The sequence below is a fragment of the Peromyscus leucopus genome, chromosome 7, assembly GCF_004664715.2.
Source record: "Peromyscus leucopus breed LL Stock chromosome 7, UCI_PerLeu_2.1, whole genome shotgun sequence".
NCBI classification, from domain to species: domain Eukaryota; kingdom Metazoa; phylum Chordata; class Mammalia; order Rodentia; family Cricetidae; genus Peromyscus; species Peromyscus leucopus.
In genome coordinates, this window is record NC_051069.1 from 14,958,452 (window position 1) to 14,974,230 (window position 15,779).

The following is a 15,779-nucleotide window of genomic DNA, read 5'->3' on the forward strand; positions in this document are numbered from 1 at the left end:
GTTCTTCACATTTGGAGGTTCTAACAGCACATGACATGGAGTCTTGCCCTGGATAGAAATGCAGATAATGCCTGGGGGGGGGGGGTTATAGGCACATGTGTGTTTCCTACATGTACATAATGCCTGAGGGCTTATAGGCACATGTGTGTTCCCTACATGTACATGTGTTGTGTGACTTTCCCTGGGGAAACAAATTTCCCCAGGGAAATTTTACCCCAGGTGGTGTACCATGACAAACTAATGATTCCTCTCAAGTCCAGCTTGATGGGCCAGAGTTTATTTAGGTTACTTCAAGGAAGGAGTTACTCTATTAGCTTCCTTCCCCAATGCTGTAATAAAACACTGGCCAATAACAACTTGGGGAAGAAAGGGTTTATTTGACTTATAGGTTACAGTCCATCATCAGGGGAAACCAAGGCAGGAACTCAAGACAGTAGCTTAGACAAAAATCAATAGAGGAAGTCTGCTTACTGGCTTGCTCACTACTTTTCTTATACAGACCATGCCCATCTGCCTAAGGATGGTACCACCCACAGTACCCTGAGCCCCCCTATATCAATTAGCAATTAAGAACATGCTCCCAAAGACATGCCTACAATTCAATATGATGGAGGCAGTTCCCCAACTGGTGGTCCTTCTTCTCACATGACTCTAGTTTGTGCCAACTTGACAAAAACTAACCAGTGCACTAACATGAGCATGGGTGACTCAAAGGCAGTGGTATCACTGAAAAGCTCACCCTCAGCATGGGAGGCCACTCACAAAGGCTGCATCTGTGGAGCTTCTGGCCCAGCCTGCAGGCAGCTCCACCAGAGTCTCCTTCTACCAGTAACTGTGGGCTGCTGTTGTAGTTTTAGAGAGGGGCTTGCGAGTGTTGTAGTTTTCTGAGCCTTTTCATTACATGGTTTTCCTGAGTTTTATGAACCTCCCTCCTCCCTCCAGAAGGGAGTGTTTAATTCTGTGAAAAGGGCCACACAAGGAAAGGCATGCGTTCCTCCACGTGTTCCGTTACCTGGCTGTCTCAGCAACGTTCCTTGCCTCCCACTGTCTCCCATCACTGGGAAAGCTCCTTCCCCACCCCCACTCTCTCCAGGTGTCATCCTCAAGGTGATGGACAACAATAAGAAGGAGGAGCTGGTGTCCTATGAAATCCCCATTAAATACCTGCGTGTATTCCACCCATACCACTTTGAGTTTAAAAAGGTAAGCCCAAGCAAGCCCTGGGCTCTGAGCCTAACCTCTGGCTGGGTAGGGGAGATCTGATGGGAGGTAAGTGCTTTGATATTCCCAAATATTCTCTAAGAATAGAGTCGAGGGTGGGCCCAGGTCGTGCTCCTTCTAAGCCAGAGATATGGAGTATAAATTTGGTAGGCAAAGCATTCTCCAGATTGAACCCTGTCAGGGGGACAACTGAATACCAACCTGGAGTAGAAATTCCAGCCTCTCAACCTTGGACTAGACTCCTTAGTGCTGACTGGTGACGGGGGAGTCAATCTCATTGCTCAATTATTTATTAAGCACCTACTGAGTACCTGGTCCCGGACCACAGAGGAGTGGAAGCATCCCTTTGCTTTCCTCCAGCATGCACTCCAGAACCTTTCCTTCCAAAGGAAAGGACAATGTGAGAGAAGATTGTCTGGGCTCCTGTCCCAGGTCTGCCACTTAAGGCTGTGTGCCCCTAGGAGGCCACTTTACTCCAGACCTCCACTGCTGCCTAGCAAAGGCAAAACAAGACATGTCTGGACAGGCTCCCGTGTGGTACTGGGTGACGTGCTGGCACACGGGAAGAACTCAGCGTGTGTAGCTCCCGTCCCTACTCCTTCCCCCAGGCCTTGGCATTCACCTTCCTGCCAAGCAACTCTTCAGCTATGGTGCCAGAGATCATTATCCTCCCCGGGCTCCAGGACTACAGAAGGGGTGTCAGGGCAGGCAGGAAAGCAAAGACCCCAAGAGACCCTGGAGGTAGCCCTAGATCTGTCTTCTGGAGCATCTGCCAGGCCCCTAGCCCTCTAACCACTTAGACCCCAGGCCTCCTTATCATATCTTCACCAAGAGTGCAGGCGGGCGGTAGTCCTTGCGAGGGCAATGAAATATTCAAACGGAAAAGGGGAGATTTATTGGCTGATCTTCTTGGAAGGGCTCCCAGGGACCATGAGCTTTAATTACAGCTGGAGTCCCAGTGGTACAATGATAAGCAAGTGTCCACACAGGGCTGGATTTATGGCCAGGCCCTGCCCCTTAGACATTCTCCTTCCTGTGCATCTTCTGTCTCCATGCAGTCTGAGAAAGCTGATGATGCCACGGCCAAGACCCGCCTCTACGCCACCGTGGTTCGGAAGGGCAGCTTGCTACCCCAATACATTGGCTGTGACCATACAGCTCTGGAGGTACCAGCACTGGGGGACTGTGGGGACTGTGGGGACAGGTGGAGCCCTTGACTGCCTCTGACTGGCCTAAGAGGATGGAGCAGAGGTGTTTAGGGAAGAAATCAAAAAGGGCAAAAGCCATGAGGCCTTTCTAAATTAGCCACAGTGAGGCCAGCGAGATGGCTCAGTGGGTAAAGTGTTTGCATCTGTGCAACCCTGATGGCCTGAGTTCAATCCCTGAAATACACACAGAGAACTGACTCCGCAAGGGTGTCCTATGGCCTACACACACGCACATACACATACACACAGACAGACAGACAGACACACACCATGGCACAAGCACACCTCCCACATACAAACATACCATACACACACAATAAGAATAAATTTAAAAAACATTAAAAGCATCAACAAAATAGTCGAGTTTGTGAAGACAATTTTTGATTGGGACAAAAGTGCCCTGGCCTCTCCTTCCTATATTACCCTTGGATGGAGGAAGAAGGGACTGAGTGACAGCTGTGTTCCTCGTGTGCATTTCAGGGAGCAACCCAGGCTCCCTCGGATTTTGCACTCCTAGGAGCAAGGAAGAGTCCATCTTCCATACCGTGGTCCAGCCCCTGGCTGTGTTCAGTCCTGCTCTTCCCTGCTGGGGTTACGACCCATGACCTAGGGCCTAAGACTCCCAGACAAGCCTGTCATCTCCCTGGCCCTTCCTGAAGTTCGGCTGGTCTACTGCTTGAGCATTTACAATCTCATTCACTCACTCATTCTCCCAACAGCTCGTCCCCTGGGCAGACCAAGCATGGGCCATACCATGATCTTGCACCTTTCAGCCCAAGGACAGCTTCAGGAGGAATGATTGATGCTGGAGACAGACGTGGCCCAGGCACCTGGGCCCTGAGCTTTTCCCTAGGCCACAGATTCACATCCACAAGTGCCTGTGTGTGATCCACAGGACTCTGACTCTAGCCTTCCCCTACCCCAGCAGACCTGATCTGATCCCTTGCCATGGGGCACCATGAGCCTGGTAGGGCAATAGCTGATCTCTAGTCCCATGTCACATCAGGGGACACTGAGACCCAAATGAGTCTTATATAAGAGCACAGAAATCCTGAACAACCTCTCTGCTTCTTCCACAGCCACCCCTTGGGTGTCAGCTGGTATCTCTTCCCCTTTCTAGAGCAGCCAGTCACTCCAACATATGGAACAAGAAAAAGTAAAGTCAAGATGGCTGTGTTGTCCACAAGCTTCATCCAGGGAAGGGGCAACAGGACTGTGGACCTGGTCCACCCCGACTCAGTCTTCTGACTTGTCTAATAGAGTCTGAGCTCCCCTGCCCCCCTGCCCCCATCAGCCCGCTCACCCATACCCTGCTCAGCACAGACCTTCCTCCCGAATATGTCACAGGCACAGGCACAGGCACAGAAGCACCTGTCTGTTACCGATGGTAGACCAGGAGACACAGTGAGAAAAAGAAATTGCTTCAGCTACTCACCAGGCTGTCACGAGCAGGTGTGGTACAGATGTCTCATTCACACCTGGCCAGAGTCAGCACACAACAGGTGTAAATTATCCATATCCCCTACAGACACGCCTAGACCATTACCTTCAGCCTTCATACCTGTTGGAGTTCTTGTGAGCCATAGAGCGTGACAGCTCTCCGCTGACATCAGAGGCTCACCGGGAGGCCCCACTGAGAGCCACAAGGCACTGAGAACGATTTAAACGCTTATCAGTTCACACCGGGAGCCCAGCAGAGATGGGCCCGGACAGAAAGGCCTTAGGGGATGGTCATGAAGTGAGGGAGATATCCAGAGCAAGCCCCAGCCCTGGACTTCTTTTCCCACGGATATCAGAGCTAGAAGACCCAGACTCTCAATGCACGGGTTGGGAAACTGAGGCCTAAAGAGGGTCTGAGTCTGGCCCAGGTTTCCCAGCTAGGGCAGACCCAGCAAGGGAATGACCCCCCCCCCCCAGCTGTGTCCAGGGGCCCTGCCCTTCCTGCCTTTTTTCCTTAGGACCTAGCCATCATCTGAGGCCAGTTCAACCCCACCCTTCCTAAGGCCACTGTGTCTCTCCCACTCTGTCCCCGGGACTCTCTGTTCTTCCATCCTTCTCCTTAACACTCAGAAGCATAGAAGCCCCTCTCCATCATTCTCTCTTTCCCTCTTTAATGCCACAAACATTGTTGACTCCTACCCCCCACCCCCCACCCCCACCCCCCACCCCCGCACCGCCATGCCAGGTTCTGTGTTAAAAGCGGGGAATACAACGATGAACGGGATGCGTGTTTCCGCGCATGCCAGTCATATCAATCAGAAAGTGAACAAGAGCTGAGAAGCTCCAGTTCTGGTGATTGATGGCTACAGAGGAGGAATGCAGAGACCAAGAAAACGGACTTCTTTAGTGACGAGAAGGGAACCAGGGATGGTGCCACAGAACCTAGAGGAGGAGAAGCAGCTGTCGGGATAAATCAGCAGAGGATGGGGGTGGGGAGGCCCAGGGAGAGGAACTGGTATGTGCTAAAGCAGAAGCAAGAACGTGTTAGGAGAGGAAAAGACCCCAGCAGAAAGAGGGGTCTGGGAGCCGGCCGGGGATGTGGGCAGAGGAGCAGACAGGCCAACACCCACAGGCGTTGGCAACATGGCAAGACTGTGAAATGAGGGCTGCCCCGGCGATGCTGACCCCAAGGCTTGCCTTCTCAACCACCGCTTGCTGGGGAAAGCCCTGCGGTGAACAGCCACCAGGACTGTTCAAATCAAACAGTGCCCCGTCTGTCCGACCTCTGACGCTGGACTGGGAAACTCAGCACAATTAGAGAAACCATTCCTGGGCTTAGTGTCCTCAGTTTACAGTGTGACCTCTCATACCACAGTCTAATCAGAGAACCCGCTCTTGTAACCTGGGAGGACCCGTGACCAGAGCTTTGCCCCAGTAATTGTCTGGACCTCCTCCCAGGCCCAGACTCGTGCTTATACACCTTGTCCCTCAGGGCAGCTGAATTCCAGGAGTGCCCCTAGGAAGCCAGGGGCACTTGCCCCAGTCAGACCCAGAGGGTGACTTCCTGAAGTAGAGAAGCCTTGAGCAGAGCAAGAAGCAAGGGAAGCAGAGACAGGGCGGGGCAGGTCCCAGGGATGGGTAGAGGCATGATGATCATGTGATCACGGCAGGTGTAGGGATGGGAGAGATGTCAGAGGCAGGGCGGGAGGGGGGCTGGCTGTGGCTCAGGGAGGGACACAAGCCGTGGGCCTTCACCTGCCTCCTCTTCTCCAGGTCTTCCTTCGGGGGATCAACGAGCCCCTGGTCAACAGCCCCAACCCCATGGTGGTGATCGCTAGGGTGGTTCCCAGCTATGCGGAGTTTAAGTAAGTGGGTGCAGGTTAGGAGGGCAGGGAGGGCAGAGATCTGGGGTGGGGGAAACTTCCGCTCCCCTACGTTCCCTGTAAGCTCCCCACACACCTTGACCTGAGGCTCTAGTGAGCTTCCCATAGCAGACTTGTCTTTCTCTTCCAGAAGATCCTGAACCCAGGAAAGGGAAAGTGGGGGGTTCTCTCCTGAGATTTCCGAGCATGTAGGGCCGAAGAGCAGGAAGGAGCTGGTGTTAAGGAGCCTAAGAGAGGCCCCTTTCCCTGCCCAGGGGCACCTATGCCCCCTCAGACAAGCCTCCCATCCCAAGCTCACCACGCCATGACCCCCTTTCCCGGTCAGGTTCAAGGTTCCAAGGATCCTGCTGCTGCTGCTGGTCCCCAAAGTAGATGACCTAAAGCCACCTTGGAACATTAGTCCTACCTGGGAATGTCCTCTCTCAGCCTCCTGGAGGTGTCTGCCCCAGGCCCAGCTTGTCCCCCACTGTTTCCAGACCTCCGTTAGAGTCAGTCCTCAGGAAAGGATTCAGGACAGTTTAACCACTGAAAGCTCAAGAGAAGGCTGTTCTTCAGGCAACGTGTGCTCTGTGACAGCGCATGTCTCGAAGTCAGTTGTCTGCCTGTCACTGCCCAAGCTGACCTCCTGGTTCATCTACGGCTCTGAGGAGTTTTTATACCCCCAAAGCCCCACTTCCCTACTGGAGGTGTGCAGATCACAAGTGTCCTACTGCAGTGATATATACCAATGGGCCCAAACTGCACGCATGTGTGCGCATTACCCCACAGGCTCTTTACCCCTTAAAGCACAAGCTAGGATTTCCACAAGTCAGGAGGAATTCAGATAAAGACCTTCACAGATGAGGTGGGGAAGGCGAGGCCCATTTTAAAGATGGTAAAGCTGACTTGCTCTGATACAGCCAAGGTCACCTCAAGTCACCGCTAAGGGAGCCTGAGGGCTACAGCTGTCATCTCCTGACCAAGACCAGCCTTCCCAAGGCTTGGGCCAGAGACACCAGCGTGTCTGTTACAAGGTCCTGGCTTAAATGAGATGGCTCCCTGTCCTCTCGCCCACACCTCCACCCAGAGTCCAAGTGTGAGTCCCAGCTGCCAGGCTGGCCACAGGTCAGAACGTGCCAACTCCTGTCTCCTTGCCTCTCCAGGGCCAGCCAGGCCAGGCGGGACCCTGCCTCTGTGGGGCTGCCCCTCACCCAGATTTCTGTGCCTATCTCATCACCAATGAACTTTGATGTGCCTCGGGTCAGTCAGAACGGGTGTCCTCAGGTATGGCTCCTTCCCAACCACGGCCCCTCACTGGAGTATACTAGAAACAGACCCATTCATTCATCATGGCATCAGCTGGCAGCTCAGCTGACTACTGAAAGGCATTCGCTACATCTCACTGAGCCCAGAATCCGCTCCTGTGTGCTACACAGAACCTGCCCTCGGGACTCCCGGAGATACTAAACATCCGCCCAGATCATGTCTAATCTAGTAACAAGCCAGCAGGGACTATCAGAGCTGTGACAGGCAGAGAAGAGGAGACACAAAGGACAAATAGTATGGATTCCACCTGCCATGGGGCACCTCAGATTAACAGCCATAGGGACAAGATCTACAATAGTGTTATCAAGGGCTAGGGAGATGAGAGAGCAGGAAGCTACAGACTTGCAGGCGTGAAACACTTAGGATGATGTGTGGACATGCATGTTTCTGTGTACACGCGTGCGTGCGTGCGTGCGTGTGTGTGTGTGTGTGTGTGTGTGTGTGTAGGACAGAGGTCAATGTATCCAGGGTTCTCTACTTTATTGTTTTCGTATTTTTGAGATTTGGGGGAATGTGTGCTCACATGCCACAGAACAAGTATGGAAGTCAAGAGGTCAACTTATAGGACCGTTCTCTCTTTCCACCATATGGGTCCCAAGGGCCGAGCTCAGGTCATCAGTCTTGGCAGCAGGCACCTTTACCCACTGACCTATCTTGCCAGCCCTTCTTCGCCTTATTGTTTGAGACAGAGTGTCTCACTGAACCTGGCCCTCACTGACTCAGCTAGACTGGCTGGCCAGCAAGTCCCAGGGACTCTCCTGTCTCTGCCTCTCTGTGCTGGGATTCCAGGTGCTCACCACCTTGCCTGCTTTTTCATCTGTGTACTGAGAACAGAGCTCAGCTCTTAGCAGGTCTTTACAGATTGGCCATTTTCTCAACCCCATAATACATTTTTAATCAGAGAAGAGGAATGTTGATGTCTGGATGGTTAGGGAAGGCGAGTCTTGACCCTCCACCTTGTTTTCGAGACAGGGTCCCCTTATAGACGCTCCATCTGCCTGCCTTACCCTCCCAGCCCTGGTAAAATAGGCATGTGCCACTATGCCACCCTAGTCATCATCTTTTAGGGTCTTTTTTTCCTTTTTAATTCATTCTTACTGTATGTATATACATCACATAGGGAGGGGGCATCTGTATCACAGCACACATGTAGAGGTCAGAGGACAGCTTTGTGGAACTGGCTTCCTTTAGGTCCCAGAGATCAAACTCAGGTGGCAAGCCTTGACCAAAGCCTCTAGCACTGAGCCATTTCGCCAGCGCATTGGTCTTGATGTGTTGCTATGAAAGGAATTGGTCCAGGGCAGTAAAAACACCTGTATCGTATAGTACATGGTATAACCCAAGGTGTAGTGCATGTTGGGAATGGGCAAGCAGGCATATGTTTAAATATGCGGGAGAAACAGGTCATGGCTGGGCCCAGGAAATGGCCAGATTGACCTCCTACAGACTGCATGCCACTGGGAGCTTGCTGTGTGTGATGGAGGAGGCTTGGAAGACAGGGTGTTCTTGGAAGTCCCTCCTGTCATCTGCCCACTAAAATTAGAACTAGACACTCTGTTGGAGGCCCGGCTTTCATTTAAAGGCAGGCCTTTAAAGAGGCTCAGGCACAGACAGGGGTGGTGATAGGCAGGGAAGGGTGGGATCAAGGGGAGTCATGGGGAACAGCTTCAAAACCAAACCAATCCTCAGCCTGATTTCCCCAGAGTCATCTCACACATGGCCCTGCATTTGCACGGGAAATTATGAACCGATCAGCAGCCGTCCCAAGGGCCAGGAGGTACTGCCTGCTCTAATGAGTGAGCCTCTCCAGGCCTGACCAGTGGCTATCTCCACTGCCTAACTCCACATGAATGGGGGAGGCACTCCTCACGACAGACCTCCCCAGCACTCTGCTCACATGTGGGCCTCAAGGCCAGAGCCCAGCAATAACAAGACCCTTGCTAAAGGTTACCCAGTATGGCGGCAGCTGGATGAGGTGTAAAGCTGCATGCAGCCTGTGCAGAGATGCCCAGGGGCCAGCAGGGAAAACAAGAGAGAAACAGGCTGGGAAGTGAAGGGAATCTGGTCAGGAACCCTGAGCCTAGAGAGCACACTGTCCCCTGCCCTGCCTGTCCTGAGCCTCATCTCTCAACTTTACAGTTGATGGAGTGGGGGCTGAACCAGATAATTTCTAAGTCTGGTCCCCTTTGACACCTTGGAGCACTGTGAGTTTCCCACAAACCCCTGGGTAGGGGCTACTAGACCCCAAAGACCTAGGTTGGCATCTGTAGTTTGTTAGCTATGTGACCTTCGACAAACTGTATGATTCCTCCAGACCTATTGACTCCTACCTGACTAGGCTGTTAGAATGAAAAGGCTAACCCAGGCTAAGAGTCCCCTCCATCCCCTGCAGAGCTTCACACCCTTTATGATAAATACACCGCCCGAGGCCAGCCTTATCATTGCACCTGATGTCTCTGGGGAACCCCACAGAAACCCCAACTCAGATGGACCTATCTACTGCCATACATCACAAGTAGTCTCAGCATTGGATGCTACAGGGTGATCACCCTTAAGGATGTGACCTCTAACACCTGGCAACGACCATTTGGGCAACTAGCTGCTCCTGGGAGCAAAATGTCCTAGGTTTCTGGCCCAGATGCGATCAAAGGCTAGTAAAGAGCTAGGTTTTTATGAGAAACTGGCAACTAACCCCTCCCACTAAGTTTCCCACCAACCTTCCTTCTGGTCTCATTGGCCAGAATCAGGTCACAAAGCACTTCCTTGAGCCAATCACTGAGGAGGGTGTGGTTCTGGCTTGCTGATAGCCTAAGCCAGTGGGTGTGAAGAAAGGAGCCACCTGGATAAGAGGGCTCTCTACCTTTTGCTGTGAGGCAAGGAGGACAGAATGTACCAGGCCACCCCAGTCTGTTCCAGTCCTCCCCCTGGTGAGGACGGCAAAACCTGAGCTCTGATGGTCAAGGGATGGGTCCAGCACGGCTGGTTGGACGTAGATTTGGATGCTGGACCCACCTGCTTGCTCCTACAGTTCACAACCTGCAGAGTTGGGGCAGAACTCCTAAGAATGAAACAGATGGATGGAAAGAGTCGCCTGTGCCCATCATCTCTCCCTGTCCCATCCCCACAGCCAGTCTTCCCAAGCTCTCTCCGTCTTTCCCATCACCCTGGACTCACTCAAGTACTGGCTGCCTTTCTTGCCTGGGCCACTGCAGCAGCCTTCCTGTTCCAGCCTAGCTAATTTGTTCTCTGAGAAGCAAGTAAACATGCTCTGCCCTGAACCACAGGCTTCCCTGGGAGCCTGCAACCCTCACACACACGGGACCACGCTCTCACTAGCTGTGTGCTGTTCATCCAGACACAGACCTCATCGCTCCAGTTCTCACCCAGCCTCAGGGAATTCGCTCACCGTTCTCCCCATCTGTCCTCTCTCCTCTCCAACCTTGACCTCAACCCTCAGCTCTTCCCTGCCCCAGATAAGAGGTGTGGCTTTCTCCTCGCGTATCCTAATTAATTGCTCCCACAGTAACTTGCTCAGGCCTCTGCATGATTGCAGGAGTGGGTGGGTTTTACTCACATGCATGTATATGATCCATACTCTTGGAAGATAAGCTCTAGGAAGAGACGGAGTCTGCCTCTAGCTCTCCCATAATCCCTGCAGTACCCTGCATACAAGTGTCCCAGGCAACGTTTGCTAAGTTAAGTCAAACTGAACTTTTGCATACTAGAAAAATATCCATTGTCTCCTTCAACCTTGCAAAAGGCTTTCAAAGTGTGAAGCACAAGGCATTTGAGGGAAACAAACAAACAAAAAAACAAAAACAAACAAACAACAACAACAAAAAAAAAAAAAACTAGGTCCCAGAGAGGGGAAGGGACCCACTGTGATCCAAACAATAAGCTTAAAGTGGTCCCTGGGCCCTGAGCCAAGGGTCCCAGCTTGTTGGAAGCCCCAGCCAGCCCAGCGGCCAGCAGCTCTTGCTCTCAGCATGACTTCACTGTGCCGGGGCAGAACAGACAGCAATGTGTGAGCAGAGAGTGAGGGTGAGCCCAGAGGAAACAGGAGGAGGAGGAGGAAGGAACAAGGGCCCATGGAATGAAGGCTCTGTCCCCAGGGAAGGCAGGTCTGCCTCAGTGGCAGAGGGTTAATGGCTTTTCTGAAGATCACAGCTGAGGGTTAATCGTATTCCTTAATTCCGAAGTCCACCCTAGCCTTTCCCATCAGCATCTTCAGGCATGTCTACCCTACGCCCACCCCACCTCCTCACCCCTGCACAGCATGCAGACCAGCCACAGCACTCTCATCTCCACAGGGCTGATAACAGATTGTTATTTAACCTTGAGTCCCACACACACTCATTTTTGTACCAGGGAGGGAGAAAGAGAGAGAATATGTAGGATTCACCCTCCCAAACTCTAGGTATGAAAGGCTTTCTCCTGGGGGACTTACTCTGGGAACCCTTTCAGGGAAAAGGCTGTCCCTCATTGGGCAGGCAGCCACTTACCACCTCTTGCCATGTAGACTCCATTTAGACCTGTTAATAAGTCCCACAGCAGACAGCTAGTATCCATTAAATAACCCTTCCCCAGGATAGGGGCAACAAATGAGGCCCCAGGAAACCAAGTCACAGTCCTTCCTCCCCGAGGGCCTTGGGGCCTGGCAGCTGGTCCAGACAATGTAGATACCCTCCTCTGATACCCAGGATATGGGAGGGTCATAGTGTGGGGATCAATCCTGAGAGATCAATACCAAGCTCCGCAGAACTCACATCTGGCTTCTGGGGCCTGGAGTGCTCACCAGGTGGCTGTCCCCAAGCTTCCATCACGATGTCTTAGGGATGTGCCTATGACTCCAGCGCTATCCTAGTGTTCATCTGTCCCCGAGTTGACCACAAACCATCTCCTTGGGGACAGGGAAAGATTCAGCCAGGCCTTGGGCAAGGCTCCTGAGGACCAGAGCAAGCCCATCAAGTGTGACAGGTGCGAGGGCCCCACCCAATCAGGAGGAGTAGGTCCCTCTCCATCTAGCCTCAGTAACTCCTGGAGTGTTTGTGCTGACCTTTTCCTGTGATTGCTAATCCCCTCAGGGGAGCAGGAGGCAGGACCACTGCCACTGTGCCTGACAGCCCCTGACAGGGCAGAGGCAAGGCGGACCATGCCGAGACCAGTCAGGGCTTCACGCTAAGAGTTAGAGGCTATTTACCCACCTTCCCATTTATGTGGATTTTCCATGAATCCCCCCACCCCCTTCCGGGGTCCTTCACAATGGCTGGGCTGTGTGCCCCCCCCACACTCTGTTGCTTGGTCATTTTCCCACCTAGAAGACCCTTTCCTCTTCTTTCCCCTTGCCACATCTTCCTTCAGAGCCGCCTCTAGGCCTGCTTCCTTTGAGGGTTTTGGACCAGCCAGTCTCCCTTCTCTGGGCATTGGTCAATGCTGTCGCATTTTATCTTCCAAGCCATCCCCATGTGTGTGCTCCAGCTGCTACCTGACAGCACCTTCAAGTCACCTGAGTCCCCAACGGCCTGAAGCCAGATAAAACCAGCTTCTGGAATCTGAAGACCTGTGTGGCCTTCTGAACGGGGCTGGGGTAACTTGTATGGAATAGAAAGGGGCTGTGGATGTTGGCACAACACTGTGAAAACACTACACACGTCTAGCCAGTACCTTAGAGCATGAAAAGAATTTCACTGAGCAGTACTTTAGCTATTTGTACTGAGAAAATCGTCTGGGATACAGAGGTATGTGGCAAAGAGCATCCAGCACAGTGTTGTCAGGGGGAAAAGCCAGAAAACGGGAGAGCAAAATGGCTCAGAGGGTTAAGGCATTTGCTGCCACACTGGACAATATGAGTTTGATTAGCCAAACCCTACCATATGATGGAAGAAGAGAGTTGATTCAAGCAAGTTGTTCTTCAACCTCTACATATGTGGTGTGGTGTGCGCGCACACGCACACGCACACGCACACACACACACACACACACACACACACAAATTAAAAACTTTTTTAAAAAAGGAAAAATCAGGTCAGTTGGGCATGGTTCTGGGGAAGGTGGGCTCTATTTTGATTTTTAAAAGGGTCTTATGTAATCCAGGCTAGCCTCAAACTTGCTACATAGCTGAGGTGTCCTCCAACTTTTATATAGCCCAAGTTGTCCTTAATCCTCCTGCCTCTACCTCTCAAGTGTTGGGATTATAAGTCTATGCCATCACATGCAGAATATCTTGAAGTTACTAAAGTCACAAGTAATGAGAGTTTCTTGAGACTGTGGTTGTGCTTACATTTTGATTGTAAGTGGAAAAGGGCAGAGTGGCAATTATATGTATAAAATATGCGCAGAAAAATGGGAACATGGTGGTATTGAGTGGCTGTCTTTTGTTTTTCCAGTACAGGGTTTCTCTGTGTTGCCCTGTAGACAGGCTGGCCTCAAACTCTGAGATCTGCCTGCCCCTGCCTCCCAAGTGCTGGGATTAAAGGCTTGCACCACCACTGCCCAGCTTGAGTGGTTGTCTTAATGTAAGAATATAGGAGTTTCCCCTTCCTTTTATTTACTATTTCTTGACTTTCTATAACTGAGACAAACACTTGTGGCATGTACAGGATATATATACAACCAAATCTGGAAGAAGGTATAACCCCATACCTGCTCCCACATTCTTCCAGCTGTCCAAGCCTGGGGGACCCCCAGAGCAGCCCTTATGGAACCAGTCCTTCCTCTTCCAAGGCCGAGATGGAGCCACCAGTTTCTCAGAGGACACAGCCTTGGTGCTAGAGTATTACCCTTCTGCCTCAAGTAAGTGCCCAGTGACCCATGGGGCAGAATTCATCAGGAGAGTTCTATTAAGGGACCTTTGGGCCACCTGCCAATGCCTCTTGTAAGGATTGCCTAGGGCCTCCAGGAGCCAGGAAGCCCCCAGTACAGGCAGAAGAATAGAAGAAGGTCTAGTTTAAATCCACGGCCATAGGGCAGCTGCAGAGCACAGGGAATGGGCCTATCCCTGCCTGGACATCATTAGCATCCATCAGTGAGAAGAGAGTGTACTGGAGAATGGTAGAGGGACCAGCTGATCCCGTCTGGATCCCATAATCTAAACTAACACACACACACACACACACACACACACACACACACACACACACACACACCACACACCAGAGGACAGAGACAGGGCCATCCAGAAAAATACCTATGGATGTAGAATCTGCTTAGAGCTCACTCTAAGCTGAGAAATCTCTGAAGAAACAAAGAGGCAGTGTATGTGTGTAAGGAACAGGAGGCGGGGAACAAGGGCACTGAGAGCCTAGAGAGCTGCATGTCCAACACCGAGGATCCAGCCCAGGGAATGCCTACAAACTCATCTAAGAATCTGGGAAGCAGGAACAGGAAGTTGTTAACAGGAGCTTCAGTTGGTCCTTCCTCCCACAGTGAAAAGCAGTGAACCATGGACCCTCAAGCAGCCCCTGGGTGTCTCCGTGCTACCACTAAAATCTCGTCTCTACCACAAGATGTTGGCAGGAAAAGACCTGAAAGGGCTGTGCGTGGAACGGCTCCCCATCACTGTAAGTCCCTACCATTAGTTGGTCCCCCGCATGGTACCACCCTACTCCTGCCCCATGGCCACACCTATAGAAGGTAATATGAATTCTTTGGGTGTGTGGTGTCGGGGAGGCATCAAGAAGGGTTTCTCTGTGTAGCCCTGGCTACCGTGGAACTTACTCTGTTGACCAGGCTGGTCTTGAACTCAGATCTTCCCACCTCTGCCTCCAGAGTGCTGGGATTAAAGACATGTGCCACCACCACCCAGCTGAATGTGGCTTCTTAACGTCTCTGTCGGGGTGCCCACTAGGGAAGCCTGTAGGTGTGAGGAACACCAAAGACTTGTCTTACCTGAGAGTGCTTGAGAGACAAGACAGGGTGAACCCCTGGAAAGCACACCTGGGACCCCAGGGAGTAACAGCAAGGGCTCAGGCTTTCCCAGAACTGGGCCCAAGGCTTCTTACCCCATCCTCCTATAGGACCTGGGACAGATGACAACCTCTCTAGACCTCATTCTCATCTCTGTCCACCCGTCCAGGACACAATAAGCAGAGGGGCATACTCAGGTTCTGGGGGCAGACTGACGGAACTCCAATTCTGGTTTCACCACTTGCCAGCTCACGTGTGACTATATTCCCTTCCGTAGGAGAAATAGTAGCATCCATGCCTTACTTTCCTTGTCTATAATACAAACACACACACACACACACACACACACACACACATAAACACACACACATAAACACACACACACACGTACATAAGCACACAGAGAGAGAGGGGGAGGGAGGGAGGGAGGGAAGGAGGGAGGGAGGGAGGGAGGGAGGGAGGAAGAGAGAGAAGCATGCTTGCTCACAGGGTTGCTATGGGATTTGGTCAGGAAATACATAAAGCACTTAGAATAGATTCTCAATGTCAGGCCTGGTGGTGCAGGCCTGTAAATCTTGGCTACCCAGAAGCTGAGGCAGGAGGATGGAAACTTTGAGGCTTGTCTGGGCTACAGAATGACTTTGAGACCAGTGTGGGGACCTTGTCTCAAAATAAAAACAAACAAGGCTTGGGATGTAGCTTTAGTGGAAGAGCACTTGCTAGTATGTGAGCTTGCAAGAGGCCAAAGGTTCAATCCTCACTAGGAAAAAAATAGCTTTATCATTACTGTTTTTATCATCATATATATATACATACG

General features: G+C 51.8%; 2 protein-coding genes across 3 annotated transcripts in view; one reads left to right on the top strand and one right to left on the bottom strand.

Annotated features, from left to right (window-relative positions):
• Positions 1 to 15,779, bottom strand: part of Stra6 (signaling receptor and transporter of retinol STRA6) — a 117,622-nt gene that overhangs the window by 77,919 nt on the left and 23,924 nt on the right. The window lies entirely within an intron of this gene.
• Positions 1 to 15,779, top strand: part of Ccdc33 (coiled-coil domain containing 33) — a 90,513-nt gene that overhangs the window by 27,865 nt on the left and 46,869 nt on the right. For both annotated transcript variants that reach the window (XM_037207467.1, XM_037207468.1), the window contains exons 4-9: positions 1,094 to 1,203; positions 2,280 to 2,387; positions 5,643 to 5,734; positions 6,895 to 7,015; positions 13,720 to 13,849; positions 14,483 to 14,616. In XM_037207467.1, the coding sequence (XP_037063362.1) occupies positions 1,094 to 1,203; positions 2,280 to 2,387; positions 5,643 to 5,734; positions 6,895 to 7,015; positions 13,720 to 13,849; positions 14,483 to 14,616 (695 nt within the window). The remainder of the gene's footprint in view (positions 1 to 1,093; positions 1,204 to 2,279; positions 2,388 to 5,642; positions 5,735 to 6,894; positions 7,016 to 13,719; positions 13,850 to 14,482; positions 14,617 to 15,779) is intronic.